A 23,773-nucleotide genomic window follows, 5' to 3' on the forward strand; every position below is an offset into this window, starting at 1 on the left:
TTGCATTTTTATCAAAATGGAAACTTAATAACGAAGTAATTATTTAGATTTATCTTTTGGATCCTGACTGTAGAATTTCAAGCATAAACTATGCTATGGGGCCGCATACTCTCATACCAATTGTTGTCTCTTCGTGCAATAATATATACATATATGTTATACGATACTTAAGTTATAGCCCAAGAAGTGTGTATGGAAGTAGTACAGAACGTAATGAGCCTCCACACGGTTTTTTGAAGGAAGGTAGTCCGAACAGACCACTATGAAGGTAAACAAGTTTACGAAAGAAGCATTTAATAAAAAATCTAGTAAAAATAAGATAGTGGAAAAAAATATATGTCTAAAAATTTGATTAATTTTTTAATACAATTGGTTTGTTTTATTTACTTATCAACCAGTACAGATACAATTCTCAAATATATATGATAAATTTCTCTCAATGACTTTTTTTTACAAATTTGGATTCATGCGCACAACTGGTTCACTTTTTAGATAGTCTGTGCAGACTACTTATAAAAATCGTGCGAAAGCTTTCTGATGTAGGAGGTAATGAATGAGAAGTAGGATGAGTTTTCTATTACATCTCACTAAAGAGGTGAAAGCAATTTTAATATTTCTGCTGCCTACAATCCTGCAATGTCCCAAATTACGGTGGTTTACATGATTTGGCTGAGGAACAAATTTTAAAATGCTACTAAAATTCAATAGATAAGTATCTTTGACAATATCGCAGAGATCTCTTAAAATTAGTTAACACGTTGAACGCCGCGCTAATTTTGCATGGCTTGCCCGTCTGGCTAAATGGTAAATGACTACAAACTTAATTTGCAAATATTAGACAGATTTTACTAGTTTTTTAAAAGGTTTCGCATGACATATCTGGTAAAAGTGGTGAATTGTATAAGACTACGAATTGCTAAGAAATAGTGGTGGATAAAAATCCACTAAATTGAATTTATTAATACAAGAATCGCAATTAATGAACTACCACTTGAAAATATTTATTCGCTGTCCGGATCAAGTTAGCATCTCTGTCTATATAAATAAAACTATTTTAGTGTGTTCCATATTGCATTAATTTCTTCAAACCATTTCAGCAACGATAATAATATAAAAAAATTAAAATTTACTCGAATTATGTGTTTCTAATAATCTTGGCTTCGCCGGTCACCGGTGAACCCCGTGGCTCTATGAACAAACTCATTGCCGGTTACCGGTGACCCTCGTGGCATTCAACGTGTTAAACATGAAATCAAAGTATATCTGTGAAGGCAAAGCCACAGAAAATATATAATCTAACCAGTAGGATATACAATTTCTCTTCCCTATTAAGTGTTATATTACAGCATTAGTTAACCAAAAAAAAAACTTTCCTTTTAAATGTCATAATACAATTAGAACTTGCTTACTTATTGTGGAATTCAGAGATAGCTTTAAAATTTGTGAAAAGCACATCTTTTTGGTCTCTAAGTTCTTTTGGCATGGTCTTCGATTCCATTTCTTTGATGTAGTTATTAACAACATACTGCATGTCTCTTGAAAAGGCTTCTTCTGATTCCACTAATTGCTTCAATACTTGGCTGTAAGTCATTGGAATTTAATTTGATCAAGAATCTTTATAGTTGTAAATATTTTATTAGAATTAAATGTAAATCATAATAACAATTCTAAAATGTAGTAATATATGAAATGTGTTTAATTACTTGGCTCGAAATTCCTTACTAGTATTTAGCATTTTCTAAGTATTATTGGTTCTATAAATATTGTCATAAATAAAAGTCTCCATTCTTTATGTATTCATTCAAAATTCATATAAACTCAATAATTCCCTATTTCTATAGATTAAACAAATTTCAGAAGATTATATATACTGCTTATTAACACTGAACTTATATTTTATAGTTCCGGCTTCTGAAAAATTGCAAAATTATCCTCGATACCAAATTCGGAATTCTCGTTTATGAAAATTAGGTTAAATCTCTACATTACCATTATCTTAACTCCTTGAAATAATTTATTACGTAATAAAAAATACGCAATATGGAAAATGCTTTGAGACAACGTATTTATTTGTTTTTGAAGTCTTTTTAAAATTCACAAATATACTTTTAGGACAAACAATATTTTATGCATTATTGTTAGATTCCAAAAAGTGGTTTATATATGAAAAGCATCAATATGAAAACTTTGGTAGTTCATATCTGTATACACCAAGCATATGTTTCGTTCTGCTACTTACTTTAGCTTTTGAAAAGAGCTATGCCATAACCATATGGATCTAGATATAAATACAGTGAAAGATCTCGGGTAGGTAAGTATGTACTTCATTTACGTTGCACTAGAGCTGCCCAATGGGCTATTGGCGATGGTCGTGGAAACATCCCAGAGAATGATCCGAAGACATGCCATCACAATTCTGATCTTCTGTAGAGGAATTGACTCCCCTGCTTTGGAAACTGGACGACTTGCACGCGAAGTTGAGCACTTAACGATAGAACACTTTAACGAAGACGGATACCACACACCCTCGGTCCCTACGCTGGCTGATCAAAGTAGGCTGATCAAAGGCCCACCCGCATACTGATCTCAGCCAGTGATGCTTGATTTTGGTGTTCTACAGGGAACCGTGTCTTTTGCGATCTGAACACTGCGAGACTGAAACCTCCCTGGAGCGACCATTCTATGTCCCACAGTAAAATGGTCGTTAATGAAGGTTGGTCGTTCTTAGAGGTTTCATCCATTGGCTTCTAAGTGTTATCGAAGGTGCACGATTTTTCGAAAATGATTTTAATTTTAATCGGTGTCATTTTCTTCGTGCGAAATTGCCCCTTGTGTTTGGCGTTATGAAATCTGGATCTATGAATAAAACTTAGTGTCATTAGAAATGATCCCTACTGATATAATTATGAATAAGAACAAATTTACCAATTATAAATGATAGAAATATTTTAAATAAATAAGCAATTGTGTGTTTTTTTCTTAAAATCATAAAAATTAGTTAGCTTTAAAATATAAGAAGAAGTTTGTTTGAGATGCTTAGTTTTTTTTTCTTCCTAATTTAACTTTTTTTCTAATTTAACTTTCAACTCTAAAAATAAATCATTGATAGCCTCATCTTTAATTCACTTTGACTGCAGCATAAGGTTATAGATCTCCTTCAGAGATCGTCAGAAAGAGCTGTCTAAATAAAGACCTCACATAAATATTTTGAACATATTTTAATCTACTTATCTGTTTGAAAATATTTCTTTTTTAGATACTTTTTCGTGTTTCATTATTTGACCTTTTCCGCATTTGAAGCAGAGGGTTTGCCTGGTCACTAGAAGAGGTTTTGATAGTCCCTCCTAAAGATTTTCTTCATCGTGAATTCTATGGGAAAAATAACGCGCCCTCCCAAAAGTTGTCGTAAATAGAGGAAGTCGCTATATAGGGATGGCCTTTCCTGAAGGTTACTTGTATTTGCATAACTGACATATTGCGGTAGACGGAATTGCTAGAATTGGGCAAAATAAATATGACTAATGAAACACGTCAGCACAGTTTTTCCTTTTTTATAAAAAGGAATCATCCCAACAAGAGGATTCTGGGCACAAATAGCTAAAGATTTAACAAGAAACAACCATAATGTGAAATTTTGAAGTTACAAATTAAAACTTCAGTAAATTCACTTCTCATATTTTACCAACCTTTTTTTCGGTCGTTAAATAAAATTGTTAGCATAGTGAAGAATCGTATTGGTACAATTTTATACGAAAAAAAAGTAGTAAAGAATCTAAAATACCAAACAACTTATTTCATAAAGTGTGATGCGGTGATGGCTTTCTATTTTAAATGTCTTCAAAGATGCTGCCGGGTAGATATCCACTGTCCGTTTATTTGAGAAAATGAAAAAGAAAGGATTAAACACATTCAGAATTTTCCCTCCCCATCTCCAGCCCTCCGACAAATCATTTCGGTCAGGTGGAAAAGGGCCTCTTTAGAGTAGCAAAGCATGCAAGGTGCACATCTTAAAATATGGGAAATACTGAAACAGTACAAACACTGAACGGTATTACATATAATTACCGCGATGACTAAGAGACAAAGGCACTGGCCGGACATTCATGGTTCAAAGTAAGACCGTTTCATTTATAGCTAGTTTTCATGAAGAATAAATTAAGCTCTCACTATTCTTAGTTACACAGTATATACCTTTTTTCAGAATAGAAATTTTTAATCTTCTCGTCAAAAAAGCTATGCTAAATTGACTTTCTTACCAGTTTTGGCTTTTTTTCGCCTTTATATAAATAACCTTTCAGCTCTGCTGACGCAGGGTCAGAGAAGAACATAACAAAGTTACATCTAGGGTTATGACGGGTTTCGAACCGGCTACAACCATTCACAAAATTGTTCGGCAGATCAGCAAGAACACTCGATCAGAAATACTGGCACTGCCTCTGTGAAAAACTACGCAGTTTAGGAGTTAAAAACTATTAAAATTTTTGTTGTTGAAAAGTCAGTTTGTTTTATTATTGTCAAAAACAAACGGGTCAGCTTTTACCCTACGAATGTTGAGATGGTTAATCTCGAGAAAAAGTTCAAAAAGTACTTACTCCCTTCTTGCTCTTGCTGCTTGGGCTTTGGGATCTAATTGAGGAGATTCTGGCGGAGTGACTATGCTCTTTTTTTCCAAATAACATGAAGGGACTGTGCCTTCTTGACCNACCCACCCGCATACTGATCTCAGCCAGTGATGCTTGACTTTGGTGTTCTACAGGGAACCGTGTCTTTGCGATCTGAACACTGCGAAACTGAAACCTCCCTAGAGCGACCATTCTATGTCCCACAGTAAAATGGTCGTTGATGAAGGTTGGTCGTTCTTAAAGGTTACATCCATTGACTTCAAAATGTTATCGAAGGTGCACTATTTTTCGCAAATGATTTTAATTTTAATCGGTGTCATTTTCTTGGCGCAAAAATGCCCCTTGTGTTGGCGTTATGAAATCCGGATCGATGAATAGAACTTAGTGTCAATAGAAATAATCCATACTTATATAATTATAAATAAGAACAAATTTACCAATTATAAATGATAGAAATATTTTAAATAAATAAATAATTGTGTTTTTTTTCTTTTTAAATCATAAAAATTAATTAGCTTTAAAATATGAGAAGAGGTTTGTTTGAGATGCTTAGTTTTTCTTCCTAATTTAACTTTCAACTCTAAAAATAAATCATTGATAGCCTCATCTTTAATTCACTTTGACTGCAACATGAGGTTATAGATCTCTTTCAGAGATCGTCAAAAAGAGCTGTCTAAATAAAGGCCTCACATGAATATTTTGAACACATTTTAATCTACTTATCTGTTTGAAAATATTTCTTATTTTCATACTTTTTCGTGTAAAATATTTTCGTTGGAGCAGAGGGTTCGCCCGGTCACTGGAAGAGGTTTTAATAGTCCCTCCTAAAGGTTTTCTTCATCGTGTCATCGTGTATGGGAAAAATAACGCGCCCTCCCAAAAGTGGTCGTAAGTAGAGGGTATATAGAGATGGTCTTTCCTGAGGGTTAATTGTAGTTGCATAACTGAGATATTGCGGTAGACGGAATTGCTAGAATCGGGCAAAATTAATATAATTAATGAAACACGTCAGCACAATTTTTCCTCTTTTATAAAAAGGAATCATCTCAACAAGAGGATTCTGGGCACAACTGGCTAAAGTTTTAACAAGAAAAACAACCATAATGTGAAATTTTGAAGATACACTTCAATGGATTCACTTCTTACATTTTTCCAACTTTTTTTCGGTTGTTAAATAAAATTGTTATCAATGTATTATCGTAGCATTGTGACGAATCGTATTGGTATAATTTAATACGAAAAAAAAAGTAATAAAGAATCTAAAATACCTCATTTAAAAAAGTGTAATGTGGTGATGGCTTTCGATTTTAAATGTTTTCAAAGAGACAGCCGGATAGAGTAAGTATCCACTGACAGTTTATTTGAGAAAATGAAAAAGAAAGGATTAAACATATATTCAGAATTCTCCCCCCCCCATCTCCAGCCCCCCGACAATTCATTTCTGTCAGGTGGAAAAGGGCCTCATAGAGTAGCAAAACATGCAAGGTGTCAATCTTAAAATTTATGTAATATTGAAATCATATAATTGCCGCGATGATCTAGAGGCAAAGGCACTGGCCGGACATTCATGGTTCAAAGTAAGACTGTTTCATTTATAGCTAGTTTTCATGAAGAATAAATTAAGCTCTAACTATTTTTAATTACACAGTATATACTTTTTTTTGGAAAGGAAATTTTAATCTTCTCGCCAAAAAAGCTATGATGAATTGACTTTCTTACCAGTTTTGGTTTTTTTTCGCCTTTATATAAATAAACTTTCAGCCCTGCTGACGCTGGGTGAGAAAAGAACATAACAAAGTTACTTCCAGGGTTATGCCGGGTATCGAACCACTCAACAAAGTGCTCGGCAGAACTGCAAGAACACTCGATACAAAATACCGGCACTACCTCAGTGAAAAACTACGTAGTTTAGGAGTTGAAAACTATTAAAATTTTTGTAGTTTTAGGTTTAGAGGTTTAATCTTGAGAAAAAGTTTAAAAAGTACTTACTCCCTTCTTGCTCTTGCTGCTTGGGCTTTGGGATCTAATTGAGGAGATTCTGGCGGAGTGACTATGCTCTTTTTTTCCAAATAACATGAAGGGACTGTGCCTTCCTGACCGTCCTTCCTTCGACGTACTCTCCACCTTTTTTTTAAAGAAAGGAAAGAAAAAGAAATTGGTTATAAACACATAGTTTAAGAGGAAAGAATAATAATCGGTTTTACGAGTAGTTATTTCCGATTTTGATGAGTCAAATTTTAATACAAGTCATGCTTAATTTAAAGTTAAAATAAATTTTTTTAATCGTAGAAATTTAATTTTCAAATTCTTAGAGTTGTTCAAATGTATAGTTACAAAACAAAACACTCCCATATGTCAACTTTTCCCGTTTGAGTTTTATATTTAAGGTTGAAAAAATTTTATGATTTACAATTCTGTACCCTGCAAACTTCTATTCTTTTAAAAAAGTTTTTTTTCTAGTGGTAATAAATGCCATTTCAATTGAGACTATAAGATGATGTTTCAATAAAATTTAGTCAACACATAAGAACTCNAAAATCATAGTTTGGTAATTTTAGTATTTAAGTTCTTGTTTACATAAAACTGCACTTTGAATTCGCAAAATCTTTACAAAACAAAATAATATTTTAAATATATTTTAACCATTATTATTTCAAATAAAGTTGCTTCCATAATTATTATTTTTATGTTTTATTAAAGCTGCTTTTAGTTTTTTGAGAACGACTAAACACTTGCATTGATTAGATTAAAAGTTTTTATTGAAGCATTTAAATACAAAGAAAACCGCCAATATAAGAAGCCTAGATTTTTCTGTGCAGTTCTTTTAAAATTAACAAAAATTTTAATGTTTAATGCTTTCCCAGCATCAAAATGAGCTAAAAATCTTTGCACTCCGAGCACTTTAAATTGTTGTTTGAACTAATGTAAGTATTAAATCATCAATCATAGAAAATACAATATTTTTATATAACTTTTATAATTCTTTAAAAAATGTGGTTGCTAATCAAAAGCTATAAAAAAAATTTAATTTTAGTTGCTGACTGTTGATGGCGCGTCAGAGGTCGCATTAGAAATCAAAGGGTTGAGAATAAAATATAGGGGAATAACTCCAGTAAAGATGAGTTATTTTCAATTTTATGCTATTAACTTACGGACTGTTAACTTATTAACTCTTTGCATTTGTTTCATCTTTTCAACAGTTAAAGTTCGCAAGATTTTATTCTATAATTCAGGATTCGTACGACATTGAGAAAATACAGTAAATGATGCTGATATTCTAATAAAGATATTACAAATTACTTTTAATCAGCTTTCCCTTTAAAATTATAAATTCTTTACCCTAGATTTTGAGACGCATTGTGTTTATTTTTGAATATTAAGAACACTGGTGAAAACAAGCTTATTAGAAAGTATTTTTTTTTAAAATTTTTGCTACCTTTTTTTAAATTTTTTAGGACTTTATGAACTGGCCATAAAATACCTGGGAGCTAAAATAAATAAAGCAGTAATTAACCATTTAGGTGTAATTAATCTTTTTAATAAAACGTTAAGAACAATTGTTATATTATGGGTAAGAGTGGAAAGTGAGAAGGCAAAGTGTAAGTGTAATGTACTTTGCACCACTTAAATGCAAAGAATCAACTTATAATAATGGGAAGTCTAGATTTTTAATGTTTATGCTAACTGGGTTTCAATAATGGACCAATAAAATTTACAATGTAGGAACCTTATAGACTTATAATATTGGGTAAACATTGGGATGTACAGAGTTTTCAATATTGTTCCTAAAATGGCTCTCAATAATGAACTACAATTCATTTCTGTCTAGGTTTTTTATAAGCTTATTATGTTTGGTAAATATTGGAAAGCTTACATTTTGTAATATTGCTCCTAGATAAGAAACGAATCTTTGTCTATTACCGAAAACCATTCTAGGACCAATATTAAGAAATCTAAACACCCCAATATTGGTCCCTTGGTGCTTGTTCTTATAGGGCCCATATTGAGCCACTGTTTGAGCTCAACTGGAGCCAATGTAAAATTGTTGATAGGGTATAAACATATTCTTTGAACAATAAACTTACTTATGTGCACGACTTGAGTCGATAACTTCAACTTCTTGCCCTTCTGTTACTTCAATACCTTCGCTGTCCCCAGATCGTGGTGAGTAATCCATTACAACTACGTACACAGATGGCTGTAAGAGGAAAAAATATCCTTAGTTTACGATTTACATGATTCTTCTAAAGTTCCCTTTTAACGAAAAGCAATGATGGTGGATATTAAGGTGATTGAATGTTTTTAAGGGGATTTAATGTTTTTAGTCTTTATAGAATTGCATCGTAATTGAAACTATTTAAAATAACAAAACATCGTTTTGTTGACTTCTTTTAATTGAATTTAGTTTTAGAATCAACAGAATTACTTAATATTGTTTAAAATGTTATAAATTATTCGAACTAAAAAATGCTGTTTCAAAATATATTTTGGGTAAGTATGATATGTCTCGTCGAAAATTTGAAAGATCAAACGGTTTTGCAGCTTTTGATATTTTGAATCATACAATAAAAAATGTATAGCACTATTTATAGCTTAATGCAGATGAAAACAAAATTTTAAAAAAATATCTCGAGACAAAAAATATCCTTACTCCTCTCTCTATATATACATAGATTTAGATAAATAGATACCTATACTCTATCAAATTTTATTTCAATCTATTAAGTAGCATTGTGAAAAGATAAAAAATATGAACCGTGAGGAAAATTATTTCTATTTTGTAAAAACAGCGAAAAAAGTTTACATTACTTCTAATGTTTAGTAAACTATCGCCCTTTTTGATAATTATTCATAATTCCAAAAATTAAAACCTAGCACACTATAGGCCAAAAACGTCAGGAAAATGTTCACTATCAAATTATGTTCTTTTAAGTTCTATCAATTTCTTGGGTAGACTATATTTGAGGGTGCTCCCACCAAGTTGTGATCGCCAAGCTGGGCGATGTTGAAAACCAATCGTGATTCTGATTGGTTTCGATTTTAATCGTGATTCTGATTAGTTTAGAATTTAGTGTTGTTTTTAAATGAATTTTTAAATGTAATTTCAGAGATCCGTTAGTTCTACTTTGGATACCGGCTGGTAAGGTTACTTTTGCTTCTGGTTCTATAAATGAATACTGTCAATAAGATAAATCTCAAGTTTCTGTACGATTTGAATAACAATGGGAAAAAAACAGTGATTGACTGGTGCATGAATGAAGGTTTAATTAGTAATAGATATAAATGTCCTGTTTGTGGGTTACCATGGCGATCCGGGCAAACAAGTATGGCGCCAAACATAAGTCGCCAATTTCGCCAAGGGGCACCCTCAAGTATATTTTTCCCTGCGACGGATTTAAGGTACGTCTCTTGTGAATATCAATTGATTGTTAGGTTTTCTCTTTTGAAATTACATTATGACGCATTCACATACATTATTAATACAAATACATTTTCCATGGCGAGACGATGAGGCAACCACAAGCACTTCCACTGGTTCAAGAGGTCCACGAGGGAAAAATGCACAATATTACCGTGATTACAGAGCACGGAAGCGAGCGGAGCAGGAAAAAGANATTTTTGGATACATAAAACAAAACAAAGATCAAGGTTTGACTTCACTGAATTTGCCTTTAAAAGGTAAATTCAGGTTTCAAGATCAGTCAATGTAGAATTCGAATATGTATACAAAATGACCAAGTAATAAATAAAATTCAGAAACTTTTTAGAAAATTTAAAAAAAATTACTTGATGATAAATTAAATTTATCTTTTTCAAAAATAAGATACGGGCATAAAACTGCTTATAATTTGTCTTCTATAAGAAATAAGCAAATCATATTTTGTACATCATTTTTAAAGTACACAGTTTAATAGATGAATTCGAAAACTGGTCATCTGCAGTAGATTTTCTGTCAAAATGACTTATTTTCATATTTATTTATTCAATTTGATTCCATGTCCAAACTTTACAGGCTAATTATAAAATACCATAGTAACAGATTATAATTCGATTTAGTTCTAATTTTGACCTTGCTATTCTGATTTTAAACTAGTTTAAACTTGGTTGATTAGATTTTAATAAAGTTTCTTGAATTTTAATTGAGTTATTCTGCTTTTTACCTGGTTTTAGGCGCGGTATATCCAAAACATATCTCTTGCTCCGAAAATTTATATTAATCAATCAAACCAAATCCAATTAACAAAATACCACATTAGTATATAAAATTCAAAAATTTCTTTACAAAAATTGCACAAATTATTCACCTGTTTAGGAGTTAAAACAATCCTTAGAATGATTTTTCAAAACATGGCAAAAACTATTTACCTGATTTCAAACGAAAATAATCGTTCGAATAACTTTTTAAAAAATGGCAGAAATTATTTACCTGATTAGAAACTATGATAATCCTTTTGAAATTTTAGATGAAGGAAGGATATTACTTGTCTTCACACAGTCTTTTAATAAAAATACACAAATCAGATTTTTTTTAATCACTCTTAAAAATAAAGATAAAATTACATGCTTAATTTAAATTTCAAAATAACACACTTCGAACACCACCCGGCGTAGATCCGTATTGCTTTGCCTTGAATTAACCGAATCAAATTTAGCAAACGTTTCTCTAAACCTAGGTTAAGATTCCTCGAGCAGCTTTCATTGAAACAGACGGAGACAGAATTGTTTTTAGAAAAAAGCCTCATCAGTTAAAACAAAGGATGGTTTTAGATCCATTCAAATCATTTCAAAGAATCAGTTGAGATTTTTAGAGATCTACACCTGAGTTACTCGCAGCCCTAACTGGTTCAGTTCATGCACCTCATCTGAGGATATCGTTGGCCATGTGGATAGTTTCAAAAATAAAGAGATCACGTCAGTAGTTATCAATATGATGGCTTTCTTAAAAAAAAAGTTTTACAAAACATAGGAGAACATTCATTCTATGATAAATCTATTTTTAAGTTTTCGTTTTACATTTCGGCCCCATTAAAATCATGGTTTGTTGTCCTCACTTAAAAAAAATGGTCGTAAACATTTACGCGCATTTAATAATTACATTTTTATAATTTATTATGCATGACAAATTTCAAAGATGTGGAAAAAGTTTTTTCGTATGATTTAAAATGAGAACTTACATAAATGAATGTAAATACATGGTTACAATTGAAAGGAAGTTTTTATTTAAAAAAAAAAGTCAAAACTCTTCATGTGTTTTCTTTGATTTTTAAGAAACCTTAAATTTAAAATTGTCCGATATATTTTTAAAATTTAAAGTCTACTTTTCATTTTAGAAATAAATAAAAAATTCGAGTCAAAAATAGTGGACTAAAAGAATTTCAACTCAGTGCAAAACTATTTTAATTTTCCGTTATTGTTTTTAATATAAAATAAGTCAATATCCAACATTTCAGTGATTAAGTTTTATGACTGCGAAAATATAAAATCTAGTTTTTGTCATGTTTTTAAAAAGTCGAAAATAAACAAATACATAAATATAGGGATGCACACATTTTATTTTAGTATTCAATTCGGATTTATGACAAATAATAATAATAAGTCTTAATGGTTCATAATTAATATTTTTATAACTAATTTACGTTAGGAATCATTATAGATTTTTATGACTTATGTTTCACCATGAATGATATATTTTTAAGATGTTAAATACATTAGATCCAGTAAGATAAAAAAGTAGATATAGGTGTTTACAGGATTATCATCCTCATTGTAATTTGCTTTAGAATCGAGTTAAGGTTTTTATTTTTTTTTAAAAGTCAAAATTATTTATGTATTTTAATATTTAACCACTTATAAATTTTTTTTAATTATGCTAAATAATTTTTGAAGTTGTAAAAAATAGTTTTTTCGTTACTACAAAAAAATATAAATAGAATCAGATAAGTATAAAATTACAATCATTAAAAATATTTTAGTATTAGATTATTGATTTTTAAATAAAAAGGTTAAAATCGTTTATGCGTTTTAATAGATAATTTTGATGACGTATGCTCCATTGCGCATGAAAATGTTTGAAAATGAAATCTACAATTCTTGCTATAAATAAATAAATAAATAAATAAAAAATAGTTATAAATTTCTTAAAAAAAACTCTTTTTCTCAACAATTTCAATAACATTTTATTATTCTGTTTCTTTATCCAAAAATTATGTTTATGATTGATTATGTTATTTGATTATTTCAAAATATAAAAAAGATTCATAAAGATTTAAAATTTCCTTTTTACAACAATTTAAATAACATTTTGTTTTTGTACTTTATTATCCAAATCGAATGTTTATACAACAACGACATGTTTATGATTAATCAAACACTTTGATATTTTCAAGAAAAAAAAAATTTAAAATATACTTATAAAAAAATTTAAACAATTTTATTCTCAACAATTTTAATAGAATTTTCTTTTTGTGTTTTATTATCCTAATCGTATGTTTATAACTGGTCGTATTTTTGGTTCATAACATATTTGAATAAATATTTTAAAATACAGAGTCCCTTAAAACTTTCTGCGATGCATTTTTATATTCTTTGTTGAAAATTAATAGCTGATCTGCAAATTGAAAATTAATAGCAAAATCTATAACTAAGAAAATAACCAATTCTCACGTTTAAGCTCTAAACTAATTTCGAAATAATCTTGAAACTTTAATGCTATATCCAACAACCATATTCATCTCTTCTTATAATTAATAACAATTAATAAGACTGTTTATCGGCTTCCTTAAATAAAAAAAGGAGTCCAAATGATTGTACTCTTAAGTTCGTAAATAAAGCACTATTCAGTTATTTCAAGAAATCTTCCCAACTAAGAATCTAAACTGTCTGCTGCTATGGAAACAGGATTAAGCTAATTCTAATAAGGGAAAATTGAAGTAAAGGTATAACTCTCCTAATATAAACTAATGCGATACGATTAATTCAAGACTTTAATTTGAAGTGTTTTGTTTTCGTAACAACAGTAACCACCAACACGTTTTTTAAGGAATTCTCGTGATAGCAAAACAGCATTGAGAGTTTGATACTGAGTTGTTTTTCACATTATTTTATTAACTTTATCATTTGAAAATTCTGTCATATTTATTGCAAAGACAATTTTTCATTTTTAAAATATGAATTTAAGACAATGTTTTTAAGTTAATTTGCATATCCAGCATTTTAAAATTCATTAAGCTTCTTTTATCCCGGAACACATTTGCAAATTTTTCTTTTGCAATAGGTCAAACTAATAAACCATTTCTTTATCATGGGCCATGATAATGAATTATTAACCACGGGTCACATTAATGAATTATTCCCATACAGAGGAATAAAGTAACAATTTATTCCTATGGATGTATAACCGTATGAAGCTAAGCACACACAGTTGGCCCTAGAGGTTGTCAATAGTATCCCTTCTGGCACCTTGGTCATCTACACTGACGGTAGCAAGTTGGAAGACGGTAGAGCCGGGAGTGGTGTTTTTGTCAACAGCAATGATAGTGCAGTCAGGATCAGTATCCGAAACCCTGACAATTGCTCAGTCTTCAGATATGAGATCATAGCTATTGGAACTGCCCTTAATTATGCCCAGACAACTGATAATAATTGCATTTGGATGTTGACCAATAGTAGGAGTGCTATACAGTATTTCAAGAACTGGCCGGAAATATTTGATATTCCTGACCAGGAGATTATGAAGTTTCTCTCTGATATAGGCTTGAAGACACCAATAAGCCTCCAATTGAACCCATCGCATGTCGGGGTACATGGCAATGAGACAGCCGATGTACTCGCTAAGAATGCCTGTGATCTTCCTATGGCTTGTTTGAACCGTCTTACTTCCACTGAGATCCCCTCCCTGGGAAAGCATCGTTAGCTTCCAGTGTGGGGCCGTACTCCATCCCAACAGTGGTATGACGGCAATCGCCCTGGCCTATCATTAACCTGCTGCGGTCCCCGGCCTTCTCAATCGGCCACGAATGGCCAGATTTCGTAGTGGCCATCTTAAGTGTTTAAGGTTTCAAAATGGGGAGAAGACTTTCCAACCTTGTTCCTGCTCACAACCTGCTAGTCCTGGTCACCTTCTTTTTTGCCTTGGCGCTTCTTTTAAGCAGCTGCTGGTTAATCGGGACTTTCTGCATATATATGGGAAACTGACGCGACGGGGCCTTCTGGACCTGGTCTAGGCTTTCCTTCTGTAGAGGGATGTGTAACAACAAACAGCTAAGCACAAGTGGAGCTAGGGAATTCGTCATAAGACTCCCGGGCTACTTTTCCGCCTTGAATAAGCATGCTATCAAATAGTATTAAACTTGTGGTGTTAACAATATAGCACGTTCTCTCAATTTTACTGTCAACGAAACAAACAACAAACGAATTTGGAACATTTCGCAAGCAATGATGCTACCAAACAAAAAATAAATAAATAACAAATGGTGATTTTTAACACAAATTTAGCCAAGCAAGCGATAACACTCGAAATATGTCAAACCTTACGCTTTATTTATGTTGTGATATTAACTTCCTCAAATTTATTTACGGTTCAAGACCTTTTAGAATTCATAAATTACGAAAAATTATTATAAATAGCAAAATAATGCCTGATTTTAAACACAAATTACAATAATAAAACTACCTAGAATATTAAGAGTGTTAACACATCACCTTGTAAACATAGCATAAGCGAAGGGATTCACCGGAAGTTTTCTATATTTCTTTCGGTTATAGGAAGCTTGTTATTGTTTACATTTAGTCACCCATTCATGAAACAGATAACTATAAAAAATTATCTCGATAGTGCTGATCACTTTTGGATACGGATATATGTTGGATTACGAGAGTCACAAAAAAACAGTTCAAAGCCATTTCTTTTCCATTCAAACTAATAATATACAACAAAACTACAACTCCATGCAAAATTCCTTTAATTTTCAGTAAAATAAAATCCCTGGTTAGCATTTTTCCTTTTAGAACTTTAAATGTTACTGTTCTGCTCCAGTTATTACAATATCTGGTCACGCAGTTCCCAATTGATGCAGATAGTTTTATTTTCTTTAAAAAAATTTTAAAAAAGTGGAAAAGATTAAATAATGGCTTATATCACATGACCTTGGCCCTGGATTATTGAATCAAGTGCAAAAATACAATTTGATTCGTAACTAACGAAATTAATTTTCAATAAAATTTCAATTTATTGATTAGCTATGGAGTTACGATTTTTATCTAGAGTTAATTAACTAAGAAAACTGTTGAATGTTAGTGCTCAAACAAAAATAAAAACAAAGCAGCATTTCATTCAAACTTACAGAGCAGAGCCGTTAGGGGCTCAGGCGATAAGCCATCCGCCTTCCAATAAGGCAAACCGGGTTCGAATCCCAGAGATGGCTGGTCAATACGAATTCCGCACTCAGCTCGCAATGGCCACTGTGCTGATGTAAAATACCCTCAGTGGTGGACGGATCATGTGTTAGAGTCCTTTTACCGTCAAGCTAACAGTGGGAGGTTTTCATGTTTTCCTCTCCATGTAACGCATTTACGGGTTAGTTCCATCAAAAAGTCCTCCACGAATTCCACGAAGTGAAATTTCTCCGAATACTTGATCCAGGAATTCCCTTGTCATCTGGGTTGGGTTCAAAATTTATGAAATAAAATAAAAACTTGCAGAGCGTATAAAACCTTTTGATGCTTTTTAAATTACGTAATCGTTCGTCTAAAAATAATAAATAACAATTGTTTTTTTTAACTCAAAAGGAAGAAATATGCTATTTAAACTAATGTACACTAATTGATATAATCTACATCTTATATTTTTATATGATTTCTAAAATTCATAAAATAATGAGGTTACTGATTATTAACATATAAAGAGTTTAAGTTTCAGAGTGGTGACTTTCCTTTGATAGATGACAGCGACAGCGAATGGTTAAATTTCTTCCATGCACGTTTGGTAATTATCTTTTTCGTATAAAAACAACAATGGCAAGTCACTGAAAAATCAAAAAAAAATTTGAAAAAAAAAGTAATTTAAAGAGTTGATAATTTCGTGAGTAAGTCTAATGTCATGTCAAGAAAAACTTATGCTTAGTTAGTACATTTTTTTCATTGTAATTGTGCATATCATAATCATGTTATGAGTTTTTACTCCCTTTGATTTAGTTAATGTGAAATTTTAAATGAGTTTACCAGAAAAATTAGTTTATTTCAAAATGTTTTTAAAATAAATAAAAAATGTAGTCTTAAAATAACAAACTTCAAAGACTCAATAATTTTACCTTGCACTATTTGGATTCGGAGTTTTTGAGCCCAAGGCCAAAGCAGGAAAAAAACGTAACATTAAAGTGATGGATATCATATACCAACTTCTTACCTGAAGCTCTTGGCTTTTATCCTGGGAATTTACCATGAGACGAAAAAAAGAGGAAGTCGCGAAACTTTCTTTACAGCTAATTAACGAAGAAAACTGCGGAAGTGTTCAAGTTCGAGAGAAAAGAAGAAGAAAAAACTATGTCAATAGTAACACCATGAAGACATTTCATTCAAACTCACGGTAGATTAAAAATTCTAAACATACATAAAATTGTGTGATTGTTCATTTAGAGAAAAAAAAACATACATAAAAATCGAATGTTAAAACTTACTTTGAATCACGAGAGAGATCTCAAAATCTTATATAAATAACTTTAAAACAATTTTATAATTAAACACCGATACAGCTCGTTTTAGTATATCTAAAAGTCTTGAGGACACCAGGGGGAAAATACCTTTTAACGATTCAAATCGAATAAACATAAACCTTTAGAGTATTTATTACGTCAAGCATTCTCATTTTCATGGATATGTTACCATTAAGGCGTATAATTCAGTTATTTCATAAAATAACTAGGTATTTCATGAAATAACTATACAAGTCAGTTAAAGTATATAATAGATGAGAAATTTCATACTTTACCTAGTTATTCTATGAAATAACTAATGATAGATCGTTAAAGTGAAAAATAAACAATTTCAAAGTCATTTCATAAATTAATTTATCATAAATAGCTAAAATCTCTCGAAAAATGAATTTATCCCGATTGCGGATGATTATTTGTTAAATAATAAGGTAAAGCAGATAATATTATTTAATATAAATTATGTAATATATAAATATATTATCAAAATTTTACGTCTAAAGGCAACAGAATGAAGCGTACACACACGTCAGTGCTAAGCTAGAACCGTATTTCATACTTAAACGATTAAGTAATCTTTATTCTATAGAATACCTAGTTAAATCCTCGAATTCAATAATTTTATATACTTCAAATAACTTGTCTGGTTATTTCGCGAAATATCTAGTTATAGCCCTAGTTATTCTATGAAAGATAAATTTAAGCATCTTTCAGTAGTCTTAAAAACTACCACTTATTTATTTTTTCCAGGTCGTGGAAACCCTATTTATTTTTGTTTTAATAAATTAGAATTGAAAGAATTTTGTCATCTATTTAAGAAGTAATTTAAGCATATATATAAAGCCTTGTCGACAAAAGCCTAAGTTCTAATAAATTTTAAAAAAATATCTGTTTGTTTAAAAAAAATTCTGCTTTAGTTAACTATCACTGAAAAGAATAATTCGAAACTTCAAAGAATCTCCAACTAGCCAATATGTTCAATACTCATTTTACAACTTTTAACCCTTTGCTCTCCGAGTACTTTAAAATGCTCTTTGTACTTATATAAGCACTAAATCATTTAAAATACTTAATACAGTATTTTTATAAATTTTTTAAAATTCTTAACCTAATGTGGTAACTAATTATTAAGATATAAAAAAATTAATTTTATAGGAGGTGACTGTTAAAAAGCGCCTCACATTGGCGTGCGTAGGGTTAAATTTACACCTTGCGTAACCAATATGAGTTGCATGAAATACTTAAAAGTATAGTCAAATTTATTTTTTCTGTTCTAAAAGTAATAAGACATTTTAATTGCAAAAAAAGTTGCAGATGGAATGAAATAGATGTAAAAACAATTAAGATTCTTGTTAAATGTCACGTTGATTCTCTTACTTGTTTATTGTATGACTTACAGATGGATGGCAGATTTACAGCTATTTAGAAAACCTCTATTGTTACTCCAATTTACATTAAAGGTCAGATAAATGAATTGTCAGACTATAGACCAATTTCAGTTCTACCCTCTATATCTAAAACATTTGAGATGATACGAGAAATTATTTTTTTACTTGAAACGCATAAACTTCATATCTAAATATAAATACAGATTTCTTAGCGACTTCCATCTCACTAAAAGAAATAATCTCAATATAATTTGTCACTCAAATACTTGAGTAAAAGAACTAAACTGCTGAATGAAGAAAATAGAATCCATGACCATGATAAACTACTTGCGTATGTACAGTGAGAAAATAAAAACGAAAAAATAAAGAAATCGGACTACTTAGAATAACACATTTTCTCTGAATAAACGTATTTCCTCTGAATTTTCTCTGAATGAAATTTTTTTCTTGATGGATTCGAATTTCTGAGCCCCAAAATACTAGTAATATAGAAGACACAATTTGGGAATAATTTGATCTGAAGAGCGATTGAAAGTTTGGACACGTTAATGTTAATTTAACTTTTGTATATTTTACCATATTTTGAAAACTTTTTAAGAGAGCAAAAGACTTCCAGACATTTTTAAAATTCGTTTATCCAAAAATCACTCCATGCAACAACAAAAAAAATTATAGTAAAAGTAAATATTTGAAAAAATATTGTGACCATATTTCCCGGATTGCGGCGGCCACCCTATATTTTGATGTCAGAAATCCGAATCCACCGAAAAAATATGTTTATTAAGAGAGAGCACGTTTTTGTGTCTGATTTCGTAACTTAAAATATCCATTGAGTGTTAGAACGTGGAGATCCGATCATTAGATCAAAAGTTATTCAGAGTGATCTGTTTATTTTTCTGCACATTGTACAGTGCACACAAAAAAACGGATCATCATAAATAACTTTTGAACTAATAATCGGATTTTCAAGTTCTACGTCTCATTCTTAATGGCTTGAAGGGGTAACCTCAAATATGCTAATTAGTAAGTTCAGACGATATTTAAAGTTACGAAATCAGACACAAAAAAGTACTTTCTCTGAATAAACATACCTTTTTTTATTGATGGACTCAGATTTCTGACCCCCAAAATATCGGGGGCAGGCTCAATCAGGGAAATATGATCCCAATAGTATAGTCAGGCGAGCCCTCCAAAGTTTTGACCCCTTAACGTTAATTTTACTTTATGCGCATTTCGCTATATCTCGAGAACTTTTTACGCAAATTGAAAAATATATACACACAATTATAAAATTCATTTATCCAAAGGCATGTCCATGCAAAAAGTATCTTTTAGTAAATATTTGTTATTTTTTCATAATTTTATTTAATAATGGTCGAAAACAATTTTGAAGTGTAAGGTATAAAATATTTTGCATATTTTTAAAGAATATAATTTTACTTGGCAGAATACAAAATTTGAGCAGAATCGGTCGAAAAGTTCCTGAGAAATTGAATTTCAAAAACGTCAAATATTTAAAATTTGATTTCTCTAGAACTACCCATTTCACTCAAACTTTCTATTTTGCCATGTAAAATTATATTCTTCAAAATGATGATTATGCTTCAAATTGATGCAAATGACCTTACAATTCAAAAAATGTTCATCCACTATTAAAAAAATAATAATAAAATAAATATTTACTAAAAATTGTTTTTTTCATGGCATTATCTTTGCACACAATTATAAAATTCGCTTATCTTTGGAAAAACGAATTTTACTATTGAGTGCAAAAAAATTTTTCTTCGCTTAAAAAGTTGTCGAGATATTGCAAAATACGCACAAAGCAAAATTAACATTCAAAACTTTGATGATGGTTCAAAATTTTTACTCTTGACCAAACTACAGGGACCATATTTCCCAGGTTGCGCCTACGCCCTATATTTTGGGGCTCAGAAATCCGAATCTGTCGAAAAAAAGTAGGTTTATTCAGAAAAAGTACATTTTTTTGTCTGATTTCGCAACTTAAAATATCTTCTGCTCTAATTAATTAGTATATCTGAGGTCAACCTACAAATCCAGTGAGTAAAAAGTGGTAATATACAGGCTTTGGACAAAATTAAGGAAATACTTCCATACTAACTCTATGAAAACAAAATTACTCCCAGAAACAAAAGCTTTGGAAAATTTTACATGTCTAAATTGTTAGCACAATTTGAAAGATGAAGCTTTTAGCAATGGTGTCATTTTTACCTATATTCGCATCGGCCAAAATGTGGAGAGAAAGTTAATATCTTCTTTCCAGCTTTAATTAAAACTATTTTGAAATCTTTTTAGAGTATTGCATTGCTTTGAAAAAATGCTAGTATGTTTTTATTTCTGTAGTAGTATTGAAAAAAAAGAAACTTGCTACGCTCATTTTGGTCGAAGCAAATTTTAAGAGATCGCCATTTCCAGAAGCTCTTTTAAACAGGAAAACTTTGTCTTCCATAACATATTTGGATAGCTTGGTGGATGATACAGGTAAGTGACATTTTCAGGGGTATTTATCAATCAGGAAATATAACATAAAGTGGGCGCATCAATATAGATGTCACTTAAATTTTTCGCTTTCGCTTCAAATTTGACATAACTAATTCACATTAGTTTTTAGTATGAACTTTTTTCCAATTGGGTAGTGGTAAAAAAAATAAGTCAAATAAGTATTAGCCCCCACTTTCATACAAATCAATGTATATTTAAATTATTCATGCACCACTCTCTTTCTCTCTTTAGATGTTTCGAATATCTTCCATGTTTTTCCTTTTTTTTTCTTATGTTAAACACTTGAACGCTAGTTTTCTTTTCTTTAAACACTTATTATTTGCTTTATAATTTTTGATTGAGAGCTTGGTTTACTTTTAACTGCGTAAATATATTCTTATGTACCGTTAATTTTTACCAACAATTCTTCCTTCTTTTCTACTTGACGTGTAGCCAAATCGCTTTCTTTTTTTACAATGTGACGCTCTATACCAATGTGTCATCAAAATTTTACCACTTTCTTTAAATGTCAACTGTCAACTTTATTTGATACATTTTTAACACTGCAGGATAGATACATTATCATGACACTAAAACGTGTAACACTAATTTCGCGACTCACTTAAATGCATTATCTCCGGTATAAATTACACATTTTATCTTCAAAATCATCTTTTTGTAATGAAGCTTATGAATTCGCTTTTCAATTGCAGCTTATAATATAGAATGGTACAGTTAAAATCTAAATTTAAGTTTTATAAGAGTATTTATATATTGTGGATTTTTTTCTATAGTTAGTTTTGTGATGTATGCAGAGCTAGTGTCAACAAAATGACAGTCCATACATTTTTCCCGAAGGTAACATTTGTACAGTGCGCAAAATAAAAAACGGAGCACCCTGAATAACTTCTGATCTAATGATAGGATCTTCACACTCTAGGACTCAAACTTAATGGTTCGAGGGGGTGACCTCAAATATTCTAATTAATTAGTGCATTCAATATTTTACTTTACGAAATCAGACACAAAACCATACTTTTTCTGAATAAACATATCTATTTTTTCGACTGACTATTTTACGTGACAAAATGAGATATTCGAGCGAAACCGGTGGAATAGTTCCTGAAAAATAGAATTTTAAAAATACAACTTTTTAAAAATTCGATCTCTTAGATTAGGAACTATTCGACCGATTTTAAGTCAAATTTGGTTAAGTCTAGTTATATTAGACATGGAATTAACTTAGAATAAACTAATTTTATATTTGTGTGCAAAAATTTTTCTATTCGCTTGAAAAGTTTTCAAGATATGGCGAAATACATAAAAAGTAAAATTAACATTAAGGAGATCGAACTTTTTTCTTCTGATTAAACTATCGGGGCAATCTTTGGCCAAGGGGGCAATATTTCCCAGATTGTGGCTTAACCTATGTTTTGAGGGTCAGAAATCTGAATCTACTGGGGGGGGGNGGGGGGGGGGGGAACTATGTTTATTCAGAAAAAATACGTTTTATGTCCTATTTCCTAACTTCAAATAACGTTTACACTAAGTGATTAGCACATTTGTGATCATCCTCTCAAACCTTTAAGATTGAGTCCGAGAGCTTGAAAATCGGATCATTAAATCAAAAGTTATTTAGAGTGGTCCTTTTATTTACTTTTTTTTCTACACTTCAAAAACTTCATTACTTTTATTACTTCAAAATTTTCCGAAATTTTCCACTCGGTAAATGTATAATTCACAGAAACATCTGGGTGCCTATATGTAAACCGTTTTTCTGAAAAAGTTGAAAATTTGGCTCATTACTCAAAATCCATCACATAATTTAAAAAAAACAGTGAGAAAGCAATGAAATACTACTGTTTTGTCCAGTTCTTTACAGTATAAATAAAAACAGATACAACGATATTGCTCTTTATTGATATTAATGATTATTAGGTGTCTTTATCGTCACCACAAAGGGTGATTTAAAAATAGGAATATCCACTACTGTTCCATTTATTAAGAGAAACGGAGCAAAAATATGACATTTCTCTTTTGCACGCAGTGACTCCAACTGCAAAAGATTCTCCGTAGTTTCAGAAAGAAAATTTGCCTAGTGGCAAGTAAGGCTAATTATTTATATTTTAATAAATTAGACTTAAAAGAATTTTTATTCACCACTAATACACAAGTAATTTAAACTGATACATATAGAATGAAACAGACAAATACCAATTAAATTCTAAATTTTTCTAAAAAGTATCTGTTTGCATAAAAAAAAATTTGTTTAACTACCACTAAAAAAATTAATTCGAAACTATAGATAATATGTAAATCTCATTCTTATAAAATTTAATATTGGTTACAAGTGCAGCAACCGATGTAACTACTAGAATAAAACTTTAAACAAAGACTTCAAATCCTCCAGTTCTGTTAACAATACTAGTGACTAATTCATACCCCCCAACAACTGGAATTTTCGTAATCAGAAAATATTCTTCCTATGGTAACAAAGATTATGCATTGATTGCCATGGGACAAATTTTTTATTGCATTTATACAAGTACTTGAT

The 23,773-nt window shown here is 30.7% G+C and overlaps 1 protein-coding gene across 1 annotated transcript in view; it reads right to left on the reverse strand.

Moving 5' to 3' along the window:
- LOC107440440 (obscurin) overlaps positions 1-23,773 on the reverse strand; it is a 285,805-nt gene that overhangs the window by 211,220 nt on the left and 50,812 nt on the right. The window contains exons 5-7 of the mRNA XM_071185809.1: positions 8,708-8,820; positions 6,612-6,746; positions 1,410-1,580 (exon numbers count right to left, since the gene is read on the reverse strand). Coding sequence (XP_071041910.1) covers positions 1,410-1,580; positions 6,612-6,746; positions 8,708-8,820 — 419 coding nt within the window. The remainder of the gene's footprint in view (positions 1-1,409; positions 1,581-6,611; positions 6,747-8,707; positions 8,821-23,773) is intronic.

The sequence above is a fragment of the Parasteatoda tepidariorum genome, chromosome 9 (assembly GCF_043381705.1).
Source record: "Parasteatoda tepidariorum isolate YZ-2023 chromosome 9, CAS_Ptep_4.0, whole genome shotgun sequence".
NCBI lineage: Eukaryota > Metazoa > Arthropoda > Arachnida > Araneae > Theridiidae > Parasteatoda > Parasteatoda tepidariorum.